At 57.3% G+C, this 15,588-nt stretch overlaps 2 protein-coding genes across 15 annotated transcripts in view; one reads left to right on the top strand and one right to left on the bottom strand.

Moving 5' to 3' along the window:
- The first annotated feature begins 1,055 nt into the window (after nucleotides 1-1,055).
- TMED1 (transmembrane p24 trafficking protein 1) lies at nucleotides 1,056-4,245 on the top strand. The gene is made up of 4 exons (XM_059062161.2): nucleotides 1,056-1,372; nucleotides 2,070-2,167; nucleotides 2,307-2,490; nucleotides 3,228-4,245. Exons 1-4 carry the CDS (start codon nucleotides 1,190-1,192, stop codon nucleotides 3,444-3,446), a joined length of 684 nt encoding a protein of 227 aa, XP_058918144.1. The 5' UTR covers nucleotides 1,056-1,189; the 3' UTR covers nucleotides 3,447-4,245.
- Nucleotides 4,246-4,834: 589 nt separating this feature from the next.
- DNM2 (dynamin 2) overlaps nucleotides 4,835-15,588 on the bottom strand; it is a 96,284-nt gene continuing 85,530 nt past the window's right edge. For 7 of the 14 annotated variants that reach the window (XM_059062116.2, XM_059062111.2, XM_067032780.1 and 4 more), the window contains 5 exons: nucleotides 12,791-12,902; nucleotides 12,064-12,228; nucleotides 7,697-7,929; nucleotides 6,343-6,597; nucleotides 4,835-5,760 (listed from right to left, as the gene is read on the bottom strand). In XM_059062116.2, the coding sequence (XP_058918099.1) occupies nucleotides 5,691-5,760; nucleotides 6,343-6,597; nucleotides 7,697-7,929; nucleotides 12,064-12,228; nucleotides 12,791-12,902 (835 nt within the window). In that variant the 3' untranslated portion in view covers nucleotides 4,835-5,690. The remainder of the gene's footprint in view (nucleotides 5,761-6,342; nucleotides 6,598-7,696; nucleotides 7,930-12,063; nucleotides 12,229-12,790; nucleotides 12,903-15,588) is intronic. The other 7 variants (XM_059062117.2, XM_059062114.2, XM_067032782.1 and 4 more) reach the window with 1 other exon arrangement.

Here is a 15,588-nt window from a genome sequence, read left to right on the forward strand (position 1 = left end):
AGGGCCTATGATATGCCATGAACTAAACAAGGATCTCACTTAATCTTCACAACAGCCCAGTGAAGTAGGACTGGTATCACCCACCCCCCTGCCTTTTCTTTAAATATTTATTTGGTTGCACCAGGTCTTAGTTGCGGCAGGCGGTCTCCTTAGTTGCGGCACGTGAACTCTTAGTTGCAGCATGCACGTGGGATCTAGTTCCCTGACCAGGGATGGAACCCGGGCCCCTTGCACTGGGAGCGCCGAGTCTTAACCACTGAGCCACCAGGGAAGTCCCCATACCCCTTTTATGGATGAGAAAAGTGAGGCCCAGCAGAGTGATGCCTCAAGTAAAGCGTGAGGCGTGCTTTGAACTAGGCAACCTGCCTCCCAAACCCACACTCTCTTCTCCACTCTTCTCTTCTGACGCTAAGCACCTCGGCTGTCATTCTTCTTACCCTGGGTCACTCCAATCACTGTTTACCTTCTGGCCCTCGAGTTTGAGACCATTGGGGTGCAGGGCGGGGCCAAGCCGCCGTGCTAACTATATGAAAGAAATGCGGGGCGCTCACTATAGGCCAGGCCTCATCTCAATTCTCATCACCTCTAATTCACAAACGAGGAAACTGATAAAGTGACGGTTCTAAGGCGCCAAGGAATGAGCGGTTTCGCATCCGACCTGGGACCAAACTCACAGACCTGGCACAAGTTGCCCCCCACGTTTACAGAAACGGGTCTCCGCCCACCCTAGCTGAGCCTTTTTAGACGAGCCCTACGGGTCGCGTGCAGGGCCATGCCCTGTCTCTATTTCCGATCTGCTCCACCCACGCTGGATCGCACTATCGTCGTCGTGCGCGGGGTACTCTGGGAAAACCGCAGGAAGGACCCGGCCGCCTCCAATACAGTTGTCTTAACTTTTGCCTGAGAAGAATGTACCATCGTGTCTTATTTTTGTACTTTTGCCCCCCCACCAGCATTTGAGACTAGAAGTGGAAGCTTTGCAAAGAAAATGTCTGTAGAAAGTCGAGTGTTTTCAGGCGCATCAGGCATTCATTCGGGCATTCATCTCAGGGGGTCCTTCACTCCTGGCTCCGCGGGCTTCGGACAACGGGCAGAAACGGCTGCCAATGAGCCCCGCCGAGTAGCAGAGGGGGCAGGGCTAACTCTTTAAAGGAACCGCGACCTATTAGCAGACCAGAGGGTGACCCGGATGATGGCGGCCGGCGCGGCCTTAGCCTTGGCCCTGTGGCTACTATTGCCGCCAGTGGGGGTAGGAGGGGCAGGGCCCCCGCCGATCCAGGACGGCGAGTTCACGTTCCTACTGCCTGCGGGGCGGAAGCAATGTTTCTATCAGTCCGCGCCGGCCAACGCAAGCCTTGAGACTGAGTACCAGGTAGAGGGTCCCGGGCCGTAGAGCGAGCGGAGCCAGGGAGAGAGGGCGTGGCCATACAGCCCAAGCAATGCATGCTTTGAAGAGGGAAGGAGGAGGAGCCCGTGCGTAGGAGCGCGGGGGCGGAGCCAGGGAGAGCTAGGCGGAGGGGGCGGGGACAGCTCGTGGGAGCGGAAGGGATGGGAATAATGAAGAAGGCGGGGCTAGAGTGGGGCAGCGGGGAGGCGGGGCCATCGGGAGAACAAGGGAGCCCTTCAGAGAAGGCAGGACCCTCGCGGGTGGGCGTGGCCAAAAGGGTTAGGTCGATTGCGGGAGTTGCTAGGCGAGACCGGTATGCTGTACAAGAAAGGGCGTGGCCAAGCTGAGAATTTCTCGGGGGTTGGGCTAAGAGAAGAAGGCTGGGCTCCGTCATCTCATTTGGGGTGTGGCCAAGCCGGGACGTGGTCTCTCGGGGGGGCGTGACCAGATAAAAGAGCCGGTCCTGAGACCATCAAATCAATGGGGGCGGAGTCAAGGCAAGGGGCGCGGCCAGAGGCACGGGAGAGGGGCGGGACTGGCTTGCAGGTGTAGGTGTCAGAGCTCAGGTAGGCCCTTGGTGGTGGTCGGTACGGGTCTGTGCGGGTCGGCCGAGCCCTGGCCTTCTCTGGCAGGTGTCCTTGGCCTACCCCTATCCCTCCACCCGCTCTTACCTGGCCCCCAGGTGATCGGAGGTGCTGGGCTGGACGTGGATTTCACTCTGGAGAGCCCTCAGGGAGTGCTGCTGGTCAGCGAGTCCCGCAAGGCAGACGGTGTGCACACGTGAGTTAAGTCCTGCTGGCTGCCCAGGTTCAGTTACAGCCCTGCCCCTCACCAGCGGCCTCGGGTTACCACCCTGCCTGCCTTGAAAAGTCTGGCTGGCCGGCCACTCAGGGTCTTGTCTGTGTGTCTGTCTGCCCAGGGTGGAGCCCACGGAGGCCGGGGATTACAAGCTGTGCTTTGACAACTCCTTCAGCACCATCTCAGAGAAGCTGGTGTTCTTTGAACTCATCTTTGACAGCCTGCAGGATGATGAGGAGGTGGAGGGCTGGGCAGAGGCTGTGGAGCCCGAGGAGATGCTGGATGTCAAGATGGAGGACATCAAGGTGCGCCCAGGCCAAGCTGGAGCCACTCCTCCCAGATCTCTGGCATTGGACCCTACCCTCTCACCTTGACTGGGGTCCACCTTGGCCTGACCCCGCCTTCCTACATATTGGTGCCCCCAACCTAGTAACAGTAGAACATTTCCAGGTGTAAACCTTGTTCTAAGGGCTTAAATAACTCATTAAATCTCCATAACCACCTTATATATAGGGAGTGTGCTCTAATTATCCCCTATTTTACAGTTGGGGAAACTGATGCACAAGATGGCTAAGTAACTCTTCTAAGGCCACACAGCCAGCAACTGACAGAGCCAATATTTGAACCCAAGCGGTCTGGCTTCACCTACTGCTATTTATTAATCACTAATATGTTCTTTATACTTAATTAGGCATTCAGGAATTTCCCCGGCGGTCCAGTGGTTAGGACTCCAAGCTTCCACTGCCAGGGGCCGGGGTTCGATCCCTGGTTGGGGAACCAAGGTCCCGCAAGACATGCGGCACGGCCAAAAAAAAAAAAAAAAAAAAAAATAGGCATTCAATTCTCATGGCAACTCTGAGGTTTAATTCTGAGGAGGACATTGAGGCCCAGAGAGGTTATTTACTTGCTTATGGGATTTAGACTCAGGCAGTCTGGCCACTGAGTCTGTGCTCTCAGCTGTCTCCCCCTCTCCCCCCAACCGTGAACTCTCACCCCATTGTGCAGGACAAAACCTTGACCAGCTTCCCCCTCTGTGCCGTAGGAGTCCATCGAGACCATGAGGATCCGGCTTGAGCGCAGCATCCAAGTGCTGACTCTGCTGCGGGCCTTTGAGGCACGTGACCGCAACCTGCAAGAGGGCAACCTGGAGCGGGTCAACTTCTGGTCGGCCGTGAACGTGGGCGTGTTGCTGCTCGTGGCCGTGCTGCAAGTCTGCACGCTCAAGCGCTTCTTTCAAGACAAGCGGCCCGTGCCTACGTAGCCCGCTGCCATGGAAGAACAGGCGAAAGGAAGAGCAGCAAGGCGCAGGCGTGTGAGACGTGGGGGCGGGGGGGTCCCTCCCCCAGCTTAGTTTCCTACGGGAGGGGAGGTTGTGCAGTTGGGGCCTGAGGTGTGGGCGCCCCCCTGCATCTCCTCCCATCAGGGGCTGGGTAGGGGATACCAGCTGGCTTGCAGACATGGGTGCTCCAGGAGGGGTGGCTTAGCACCCGGAAATTGTGCATGGGGGGCACTGCAGCGTTCGAATGCAACCCTTGGGTTTTCTGGCCCTGCCTCTTTCCCCTACTGTAACGTGCCTTAGCCGGAGTCTTCCAGCCTGCACCAGCCCTACACGGTGCAGACGGGGCCCAGGAAGCAAACTCCCCCTTCCTTTCCCCACTGGCCCTCCAAGCCAGGTCCCGGTAGGGAGGGGCTTGCTGCTGTGGGATGCCATGCCTTCCTTCTCCTTGTGGTTCCACCTGAGGCCTGTGCTACTGCTGGGGGTGGCCTGCTCGTGCTAGGGGCCGGGAAGGAGACGTGGCCGCGGTGTTCTTGCGAGAACAGTCACTTTATTGACAGGAAGGGGCCCGGCCCCTCGGCCCAGCTGGGGGCAGGCTGGGTGTGAGGTCTGATAACAGAACTCCAGGAGCGGGGCCTCCAAGACCACCCGCCCCTCCCGCTGTCCCTGCAGGGGCCCCAGACAGGGCTGAGGGGTGGCCTCAGCCAAAGCCTGCACAGGAGCCTCATGGAACAAAGGGCAGTCTGGCCTGGGCACCAGAGTCAATAAATTATGGTCAGAAAAATCACAGAGCCTGGTGACTGGGGCTCAGGGACACCAGCCGGGACAGACCTGCCCACAAGGGAGCAGCCAGGCAGGCGGGAGGGGTCTCCCACGAAGCTCAGAAGAAAGGTCGGGCAGGAGCCGATGGAGGTGGTCGCCTGGGCACAAGAGAAAAATCAGAAAGCAAAGTTTAACTGTGTCCCCAGCTGGGCTGGAAGGCCTGTGCCCCGAAGAGGGCGAAGGGGACCTCTGGGGAAAGTCCTCAGGAGACTGGGGGTGGGGAGGGAGCCTGACTGCGGCACACTCTGGGGCGCAGGGCCAGGAGGCCCTCTCCCCTCAGTAAGTGCGACGCCTGCCGCAGGCCTCCGTCCTGGCCTCTATTACCAGTGCCGTCTGGGGTGCAGGTGGGGGGACAGCCAGGCCTGTGTGTGTGTGGGTGTGTGAATGCTCCTACTCCTGAAGTGTTAAGGAAAGTAAAAGCTCTCCCCTCCAGAAGTGAACCCTCTCCCCAAGAGCAGTGCTGTTTGGGGTGCAGGTGGGAGGGGGAAGGAGGAAGGCCAGCAGCCCCCGTCCTCAGCCTGAAGGTCAACACAAAAGGCCCACACAGCAGCCACCAGAAGCGTCTTCCCTTTATTTTAGTTTATTAATAGGATACAGAGTGCAGGCACTTACAGTGGTCAAACCGAGCGAGCGAGAAGGTCTGCTCACAGAGAGGCCACCTGGGCCCGACCCGTGGGGGAGGCCTGAGTGGGAGCCCAGAGGCCCTCGAAGCTTCCCCACCCACTCAGCCCTGGGCCCAGGCTGCCCCGGGGACCCAGGAGGAGGAGATGGCCCAGAGAGGAGCGAGCGAGGTTGGCCGGGCCGAGTGTTCCAGACCTGGGAAAGGCACCTCCGGCAGCCGAGGCTGGGCCGTGCGGTTAATACGGCCAAGGAAGGAATATGTACAACTTGGGCGGGTGGGTAGCGCTGGGCCCACTGGGCCTGGCTCGCTGCTGGGAGCTCCCACTGCTGAGAAGCAGACACACTCCTTGTGCCCCAGCAAGGACTGGGGGTGTGGACACCCTCGGTGCCGTTTCTAGAAGGCCTGGCCTACTCAGGCTTTCCTGGCCAGAGAAGCCCCTGGGTGAGCACCGCCACCCCAGCCTGGACCCCTCATTCAAGATGGCACTCAGGACACAGCTGCCTCCTCTGCTACCTGAGACCCCATCCCCCAAAGTGCAACACCCCGGCTCCCCTCGTCCTGGGGCTCCAGGGCCCCTCCATTCAGTGCTGTGTCCAGCTGGGGATGGGGGCCAGGCCAGCCCCTGACTGGGGCCAGGGTTAGGGAAGAGTCAGGGGCTGCCTGCAGGGAGCCTGGTCCCGTGTGGGGACTGGAGGGCCACGGGTGGCGGTGGATGGGCCCGGACCACCGAAGCTCCTGCACCGAGGGTCCTGCTCGAGGACCCCCGAGAACACGCCGCCCGCAGCCTAGTCGAGCAGGGATGGCTCGGCTGGGCGGATAATGGTGGGCCGGCTGGGCGCAGCAGGGGGTCTTCTGCTGCAAAGAGAACAGAGACAGAAGGGGAAGGGGAGAGGGCAGTGAGGCCAGAAGCAGGGCAAGGAGGAGGACCCAGGCCCCACCACCGCTGCCCCAGGCTGCTGCCAGAAGCTGGCTGCTCCTCTAAAGGCTGCTCGGGTGCTGGAAAGGAGTGTGCCAAGCCTGGACATCAGTACCCCCGCCATTACTCCCTTGCTCTGTGACCCTGGGAAAATGCCCCACCCACCCTGGACCTCAGGTTACTCACAGGAGAAGTGGGGAGGAAAGACCGTGCCCTGCCGGGTGGGGAGAGGCAGGGCCGGGGCGGGCAGTGCCTGACGGGCGTATCCTCAGAAGGAACAGGTCAAAACCGGAAGAAGGGGCCCCGTGGGAGGGGACCCAAACTACGTGGTGGGCCCGTTTGCTCACGAAGAGGACAGGCCTGAGAGCCTGGCAGTCACCCTGACTCCACCACTCTGAATTTGGCCTCTCTGAGTCTCAGTTTCCCCACCGGCCCAATGGGGATGCCACTGACTCCTCCGCTCCCTGCAGGGCGCAGGCTGGTGGCTCTAGGTGGCAGGCAGCGAGGGGGTCCAGCCTTACCTGGGCACTCCGGGGGGGATGCCGGGTGGAATCCGAGCTGGCCGAGATGGGATCTGAGGCGGGGCTGAGAAGGGGTCATTGTTGGCAAACACACTGGGGTGGGGTCCGGGCCGGGATGGGATGGGGGGCGCTGAGAAGGAGGCTGCTGCCCCCACCGGCACAGGAATCAGGGGGGGCCCCGGGGTGGGGCCCCTCACTGCTGGGGGCCGGCCTGGGGGGTGCATGCTGGACACAGGCCGGCGCTGCGGAGTGGGGCTGTGGAGGAAGGAGAAGGTGTGAGCTGAAGGTGGGGGGTGGCGGCACTGGCCGCATCCGTGTGGCCGCGGAAGCCCAAGGCAGGGCGTGGGGTGCTGGCCACGGCGGCCTCCTCTGTAACGTGGGCTGGCGCCAGTTACCACCCAGCCAGATGCAGGTGAGTGCCCGGTCCTGGGCGTGGGGCAGCGCGGATACACTGGGCCCCTCCGTCCAGCCCCAAGACCTGAGCCAGGGCGCAGCACCTGTCCTCAGCTGCGAAGGGCTCCTGCTTCCCTCTGGCCTCGTTCTCTTGGGCATTCCCCTCTCACTGGCCCCACTCGGGCCTCCCCCGCTCCTCCAATCCCCCCGCTATAGCCAAAGGTCCTTTCAGAGCCCAGCCCTGCCCTTCAGATCAGGTCCAGATGCCTCCAGAGGCTGCAAGGCCCACAGGCCTCTGTCCCAGGTACCCCCCGCCCCGCCCAAGGCTCCCCTCTGGGGCCAAGCACTTGATGCCCCTCAGGCTGGTTGCCGTGCCCTCTCCCCGAGGAATTCCAAGGCTCCCCAAGGGCTCAGCAGGGCTGGCACCTCCTGAGATTTCCCTGACCAATCCTCTCTCCTCCCACTATCTGTCCTGTCACTGGTTAGATGTCCCTGTCCATGCTCTGACTTGCCCATGCCAGGGCCTTATTTCCATCTCAGCTCCAGGGTGGACAGGGCGGGGGATGCTGGTTACACCCTCCACGTGTCCCTCCAGTCCCCCCCCCCCCCCACCATTCTCAGCTATGCTCTGTGCCCCAGGAGGCTCACCCCTATGGCCGGGGTTGCCCAGGCCCCTTGCCCTCTCTGGCTTGTTTGGGGCTTAACCAATGCAAGGCACCAGGAGACAGGCGGGCCTTTAACCCTCTTGTCTCCAGTCCCCTCAGGCCTAGGCGGGGAGGCAGTCCCACACTGTGGCTAGCCCTGGGCGCCGAGCCATCCGTGGTCTCCTTGGTCGGGGCCCCTGCACCCCGCCCACCCATGGGTTGTGCCCTGATGGACACGTGGGGGTGTGGCAGGGGGTGGAGCTGGGATCCCACAGGCAGCAGCCTGTGCAGCCTGCAGGCAACCAGGCCTCGCAGACCTGTGGCTGCTGGTGCTCTGGAGCCAGGTGTCATCGACGGGCGGGGGCACGGGCGTGGACACCGTGCTGGTGCTGATGTCCCCGATGATGCTGAGCGCCTCCTTGAGCGCGTGGTACATGCGCAGCATGTCGTCCCGCCGCTGGGCCTGGTCAGCCGACTCCTCCATGAGGCTGCTCTGGTCCGCCGATGAGTACAGGTAGGCCAGCAGCTCATGGTGGATGAAGGCCTTCGTCTGAGGGCAAGGGGTGGAGAGGTCAGGGCTTCCCACCACACCAGCCAAGAACTCAGCCAGCCTCACGAGTGGCCAGAAGAGCATCCAGCATGCTGGGCGGGGCTTCGTCTTTCACCTGACTGTGGAACATGGGAGATACTCACAAGGAGGTGAGCTTTAAACTCAGTTGTCTCCCCGAGTCCCTCAGGGGTGCTTGCAAGTGTTCTTCCAACCCATTTCATCAGATTCTTGTGAAACTTATTCCTAGAATCTTTATCCTTTTTTTTTTTTTTTTTTTTTCCCTTCCACATGGCTTGTGAGATCTTGGTCCCCCGACCAGGTATTGAACCCGGGTCCCTGGCAGTGAAAACGCGGAGTCCTAACCACTAGAATGCCAGGGAATTCCCGAATCTTATCTCTCTTTTTTTTGTTTTTTTTGTTTTTTTTGTTTTTTTGTTTTTGTTTTTTTTTTTTGCGGTACGCGGGCCTCTCACTGTTGTGGCCTCTCCCGCTGCGGAGCACAGGCTCCGGACGCGCAGGCTCAGCGGCCATGGCTCACGGGCCCAGCCGCTCCGCGGCATGTGGGATCCTCCCGGACCGGGGCACGAACCCGTGTCCCCTGCATCGGCAGGCGGACTCTCAACCACTGCACCACCAGGGAAGCCCGAATCTTATCTCTTTAATTGCTGTCTTTTCTCCCATTATATCTTTTTTTGGGGGCCGCATTGGGTCTTCGTCACTGTGCGTGGGCTTTTCTCTAGTTGCGGCGAGCAAGGGCTACGCTTTGTTGAGGTGTGCGGGCTTCTCATTGCAGTGGCTTCTCTAATGGAGCACGGGCTCTAGTAGTTGTGGCTCGCGAGCTCTTGAGAGCAGGCTCAGAAGTTGTGACGCATGGGCTTAGTTGCTCCGGAGCATGTGGGATCTTCCCGGACCAAGGCTTGAACCAACGTCCCCTGCGTTGGCAGGCGGATTCTTATCCACTGTGCCACCAGGGAAGTCCCTCAGTTACTTTTCTTGGGAATTCTAAGAATACATGTTCATGTTTACATACGAACAGTTTTTCCTATTCTTTTTGATGGTCACAGCTTTAAATTATTTTTCTTGGGACTTCCCTGGTGGCGCAGTGGTTAAGAATCCGCCTGCCAATGCAGGGGACATGGGTTCAAGCCCTGGTCCGGGAAGATCCCACATGCTGCGGAGCAACTAAGCCCGTGTGCCATGACTACTGAGCCTGCGCTCTAGAGCTTGCGAGCCACAACTACTGAAGCCCGCGTGCCTGGAGCCTGTGCTCCGCAACAAGAGAAGCCACCGCAATGAGAAGCACGCGCACCGCAACAAACAGTAGCCCCCACTCGCCGCAACTAGAGAAAGCCCATGCACAGCAACAAAGACCCAACGCAACCAAAAATAAATTAATTAATTTTTTTAAATGGATGTTGATCGCTAATTATAAGACAAGTGCAAATTACGACTACAATGAAGTATACCTCACACCAGTCAGAATGGCCATCATCAAAACGTCTACAAATAATAAATGCTGAAGAGAGTGTGGAGAAAAAGAACCCTCCTACACTGTAGGTGGGAATGTAAATTGGTGCAGCCACTATGCAAAACAGTATGGAAGTTCCTTAAAAAACTAAAAATGGAATTACCATATGACCCAGCAATCGCACTCCTGGGCATATGCCCAGACAAAACTATAACTGGAAAAGATACATGCATGCACCCCTATGTTCACAGCAGCACTATTTACAATAGCCAAGACATGGAAGCAACCTAAGTGCCCATGGAGAAATGAATGGATAAAGAAGATGCGGTGTATGGGCTTCCCTGGTGGCGCAGTGGTTGAGAATCTGCCTGCCGATGCAGGGGACACGGGTTCGTGCCCCGGTCCGGGAAGATCCCACATGCCGCAGAGCGGCTGGGCCCGTGAGCTGTGGCTGCTGAGCCTGTGCGTCCGGAGCCTGTGCTCCGCAACGGGAGAGGCCACAACAGTGAGAGGCCCGCCTAGCACAAAAAAAAAAAAAAAAAAAAAAAAAAGATGTCGTGTATATATACAATGGAATACTACTCAGCCATAAAGAAGAATGGATAGGATAACACTTATATGTGGAATCTAAAATATGATACAAACGAATTCATTTATAAAACAGAAACAGACTCATAGACATAGAAAACAAACTTATGGTTACCAAAGGGGAAAGGGTGGAGGGATGGATAAATTAGGAGTTTGGGATTAGCAGATACAAACTACTATATATAAAATAAACAACAATATTCTACTGTATACTGCAGGGAACTATATTAAATATGCTATAATAAAGTATAATGGAAAAGAACATGAAAATACTACATATGTGGATGGATGAATTTTCTCGAACTTTCAACATGTACAAAGATGACAGTGCTGGATAGTTTTTCATTTGCAAACCACGTAAATGCACCAGCTAGTCAAACATTTAAATTCTGAAAAATGAGTAAAAGGGAAAATAAAATATAACCTAAAGATACAGTGAAAACTCCTTTGTCCACTCTGGCCTCCTTAGGCCCCCTGAGTTCTCCCTCTAGGGAGCAACTGGTCACTAGGTCCTTGTACAAACTTCCAGATTTCTAGGCAGATTATAGACAAACAGATAATTTCCCTTCCGTTTTTACACAAATGGAGCCTTTCTGATCGTTCTGTTATGCTCTTTACCTTTTCTGTTTTAATAAAGTTATTATAGACCTGGAGACAGTTCTCATCCTTTTGCTTTTTGGTATATTTTGCAATAGATTGGATATTGATTTAACGGATTCTAGGAAATGGATAGAGATTTCTAATCTTTGGCCACTATAAAACACGCTGAAAAGAATAACCATGTACGTGCTCAATTTGCATGTTGGCAAACGTCTCTGTGGGAGAAATCCCTGCAAGGAGAACTGCTGGGTCAAAGCATACATGAATTTAAAAGTTCATAGCTGCAGCAAATCCCATCTATACGTGAACAAGGTACTAGGACACCCGTGAAGACACTGACCACCACTGAAGAAGAGACTGGGAAGAATGGAGTGAAAAGGAAGGGACATGGGATTTTTGCTTTAGACTCTTGTCGTATTTAGAGGTTTTTTGTTTTGTTTTATTTTGTTTTTTGCTGTATGTGGGCCTCTCACTGTTGTGGCCTCTCCCCGTTGCGGAGTACAGGCTCAGCGGCCACGGCTCACGGGCCCAGCCGCTCCGCGGCACGTGGGATCTTCCCGGACCGGGGCACGAACCCGCATCCCCTGCATCGGCAGGCGGACTCTCAACCACTGCGCCACCAGGGAAGCCCTAGAGGTTTTACATAGTCACAACATAAACTGAACCTGGGTTACATAGCTTTCTGAGTGCCTAGTGCTGAGCCCAAGGCCTGAGCCCTCCCAGCAGCCTGGAGCAGAGACATCAGTACAGCTGCATTCCACCGAAGAGAAGCCTGATACCCTGAGAGGTTCAGGAGCCCTGGGGGTAGCAGGTAAGGCCCTGGGGTGAAGGCAGGCTGGGCTGCAGGCCACCAGGAGACCACAGTTGGGGACAGACTCAGCCTGGGTTTGAATCCCACCCCTCACTCTTCTGAGTGACTTGGTTAAGGCTTCTTGACCTCTCTGGGCCTCTGTTTTCCTGTCTTTAAAATGGGGATGATAGCAGGCCCTCTCCCAGAGTTACTGTAAGGCTGGAAAACTTGAGAGAAAGTGCACAAGCGTGGTGATAGCTTCAATGACCCGATTAAACGGGAGTGTGCGCCCCGTGTGTCTGTACCTTCCCATTTCCCAAGAGAGGCTGGGGATCCTGACTGTGATGTTTAAAAGGTGGTGAGACTCACTCTCATTTCTGATTTTTTTTTTTTTTTTTTGCGGTACGCGGGCCTCTCCCTGTTGTGGCCTCTCCCGCTGCGGAGCACAGGCTCCGGACGCGCAGGCTCAGCGGCCATGGCTCACGGGCCCAGCCGCTCCGCGGCACGTGGGATCCTCCCGGACCGGGGCACGAACCCGCGTCCCCTGCATCGGCAGGCGGACCCTCAACCACTGCGCCACCAGGGAAGCCCTCATTGTTGATCTTATACAGACTGTGTTCAGCCCAAATCTGGCTGTGGCTGCCCCCCCGTCTCGGGGGAAGGGGGATCCGGAGGGGCAGGCACTCACATTGTTGATCATGAGGTGCATGATGGTCTTTGGCATGAGGTCACGGATGGACTTGTTGATGATGGCCACATAGGAGTCCACCAGGTTGCGAATGGTCTCCACCTGCCGCTCCAGCTGTGGGTCCATGGAGAAGGTGTTCTCCTGGGCTCCGTCCTCATTTTCTGCCTGCAAGCGGGGAGGGGAGGCCATGAGGGGTGACTGCAGCCTGAGTCCAGCGTGGGGAGCCCCCCCATTCCTCTGGGGATTGCTTGCCCTACCCCCACCCGTAGCTGACCCTCTGGGGCTGGCCCCTCATGGCCGCGTTGGCACCACGTGGCCCTGCCTGCCCCTGGGCTGAGCTGCCCCGACCTGGGGGTGACCACAGTCCAAGGTGGGCTAGTGCCTCTCACCCGGGGATGGGAACATGTTAATCTGGGGGCCATGTTCACCCTGCCTCAAGGACAGGAAAAAAGGAGAGAGAACAAAGCAGACAGGATCCCGGTCCACGTGTGTCCCTGTCCTTGACTTTAGTTGGAGAACCTTTTGGGCGCCAATGACAGAACCCTCTCCAGCCCTTTCTGCTTTGTCTGCTCGAGAGGGTATGGGCTACATGCCCTCAGAGAATGCTGGCAAACACAGCCTGAAATGACCCACCCCGTGAGATGCTGGCCGCCCTTCTTCTCTCAGGTGGGATCAGCTCAGCCCAAGGTGTGCCGGCCGCGTGCCGGCCAGGCAGGGCGCTCCTCACCTGGTCCTTCTCAGGGTAGACCCCAGCTCGGAGGAAGGAGGCCTTCCAGCTGTCCACGTCCTCCTGGGAGTCACAGGCCAGCTCAATCTGCCGCAGGTCCTTGTAGACGTTCCTGTGGTGAGAGGGAGGGAGGGAAAGGCGCGTGCTTGACCCTGCCCACGGGCCCGACGGGTGCAGTGAGCTGGAGCTCAGGCTCTGGGGTTGGCCTGACTGACCAGGATTCACCCCTGACCGGGGGCACTCACGACCAAACGCCCCAGGATGGCAGCAGCCCCTGCACCCCACTGGGCTGATGGAGGCACCGTGAATTCGTGCCTGTAACACCCAAAACCGTGCCGAGAACAGGGCGTGTGCTCAGCAAGAGTCTGCATCTAGCGGCATCTGGGGTGTTTTGTTTGTGGGCTCAGCTACTCCTCTCCTTCCCCTGGGAACTGCCCATCCCCTCCTTTATGCTCTCCTGGGGGAGCCAAAGGCTGCCAACGACCCCTCCAGAAGTGGACAGTGACCCGCACGACACCCTCCGCCAGCTGGGGAGCTCCCATCGAGGTGTTTCCGGAGAGGCTACAGCGGCATCATCCAAAAGAACGCTCTGGCCTGACACAGTAGCCACGAGCCACAGGTGGCTTATTTCTGAGCGTCAGGAATGGGGCCAGCGTGGCCGAGAAAGTGAATGTAAAATTTTATTTTATTTCCATCAATTTATATTTAAATAGTCACATATGGAAATCCAAAAAAGAGGGGATATATGTATACGTATAGCTGATTCACTCTGAGCAGAAACTAACACAAAGTTGTAGAACAACTAAACTCCAATAAAAATTAAGAAATAAACAGTCACATGTGGCCAGTGGCTACTGCCTTGGACAGTAAAGGTCCAGCATGTGCCCCGATTCCTGGGAGGGAGGTGGAACTGGCCAGGGCAGGACTGAAACTCCCAGCAAAGTCTTGTGAACTGCTGGGCAAATGTGGGTCTGTGAGTGGAAGGTGCAGAGCCAAAAGTCTGGGGGAAAAACGGACAGACACTAACCAGTGTTTATGGGCAGTGTTCTCCATATTTAGGCCAGGATCCATGCAACATGCCTACCATCCTGTCCCACAGGCAGGTGTGACTGAGACAGCCAAGCTGTCCCAAAGTCTTCGAGTGAGATCTGGGTCTGAGGTTAGGCACGGATAGCCTCACAACAGTGCTCAGGCCAACCAGCAGTCAGTGAGTGGCTGCCCTGAGACTTCTGGAAGGAGTTGAGAGCAGGAAAAGGGAGCATGTCCTTGTTGCCCCTCCTCCTCCTTCCTGCTGCCTGGAACATCATCATGATGGCTGGAGATTGAGCAGCCATCTTGGACAAAGAGGAGGAGGAGAGCTGAGAAATAAGAAGGAGGGCCTGGGCCTGGATGCCTGTGGGGTTGTCCAACCTGCCCCGGATGGTAAAGTCTGGACTTGATTTATATAAAAAAACCCAACTTCTATCTTGTTTCTGCCACTATCATTCTGGGTTTCCTGAACTCACCCCTAGATGATACGTTAAGTAATATCTTCACACCCCCCCCTCCCGCTGCACAGGGGATCACAGGGCCAGGGAGGTGGGATGGCTGTCTGGCATTACACAGCCAGGAAGAGCTTCCCAGCAGGCCTGTCCCATCGCAGAACCCAGGTTCTCCCCCACACCCTAGGGCTTCTTAGGCAGGGGAGGTGGGGGGTAGGGAGAGATGAGCCTAAAAGGGTTATAAAGGTTTTGGGAGCCAGCTGATGGTCAAAGTGGGTCTCAAGAGTTTTAGGCCAGCCCAGAACAAAGCAGGATAGAATGATGCTTGCACAAAACAGGTGGCTCAGCTGGATTTGGTGTGTGTGGATGGGCAGTGGGGAAGGTGGTCCTGGGGCCTGGAGGGAGGATGTCAGTGCCTGCTGGCCAGTCATGAAGAACCACCAGGCCCTGGCTGACAGCTGACCCCTGACTTGGGGGTTCCCTGGATGAGGGTGTGAGTCTGGGCAGGGGCCCTCCTGGGTCCATGCTCAGCCCTTCCTCCTGCTCTCAGACCTCCTGCCAACTGGGTCTCTTCCCGAGCTGAGAGAAGTATCTTTGCTTTTGCTAAAGTCTCCCACCGATGCCCCTTGGCATGGGTGTACCGAGAGCCTCCTGGGCCCTTCTCTTCTCTGTAATACTGGCCCAGCGAATCTCATCCCATTTAGACCTGAAACACCTCCATGCAACGACAACTCCCCAAATTCATGTTTCTGCCCGGAGCGCACTCCTGAACACCGGTCTCTCGTACTTACCCAGCTGGCTCCCCCGCGCCCCACGTGGTGTCTCACAGGCCCCTCTCCCTCAGCATCACCCCAACCCAGCCTCCGACTGGCGCCAAGACTACTCTGCCTCTGCCTTCCCCATGTCAGTCAATGGCAGCTCAGCCCCTGAGCGACACCTTTCTCGCTCTCATACCCACACCCACCAGGAGTTCAGTCGCTCTACTGGAATCCACCCCCTTCCTCCTCTATGTCCTCAGCCCCACTTGGGTCCAGCCCCACCATCTCCCACCCGGGCCAGTGCAGGCGTCTCCTCCCTGGTCTCCCACGCTCGCCTCCTCAGCCTGTTCCCCTCGTGGCCACCAGGGGGCGCCGGTGAGCACCAGAGCCAGGTCCCATCCCTCCTCTGCTCAGAACCCCCCGCAGCTCCAGCATCTTTCATCCTCATCTCTCCCCAGAGGGGCCTCCCCACCCCGCTGACCACCCCACAGAAGCACTTTTCTGTTTCTTGACTGACACCCCTTCTGGAACGAGAGACCCCAGGGTAGGGAGTGTTCAC

This window comes from Kogia breviceps, chromosome 4 (genome assembly GCF_026419965.1).
Source record: "Kogia breviceps isolate mKogBre1 chromosome 4, mKogBre1 haplotype 1, whole genome shotgun sequence".
Classification (NCBI taxonomy): domain Eukaryota; kingdom Metazoa; phylum Chordata; class Mammalia; order Artiodactyla; family Physeteridae; genus Kogia; species Kogia breviceps.

What these genes read in the sequence shown, in the direction of transcription:
- TMED1 (XM_059062161.2), top strand. Translation starts at nt 1,190, where the DNA reads ATGATGGCGGCCGGCGCGGCCTTAGCCTTGGCCCTGTGGCTACTATTG. An exon ending in AAGGCAGACGGTGTGCACAC is followed by an intron (nt 2,168 to 2,306) that starts GTGAGTTAAGTC and finishes CTGTCTGCCCAG; the next exon opens with GGTGGAGCCCACGGAGGCCG. An exon ending in TCAAGATGGAGGACATCAAG is followed by an intron (nt 2,491 to 3,227) that starts GTGCGCCCAGGC and finishes TCTGTGCCGTAG; the next exon opens with GAGTCCATCGAGACCATGAG.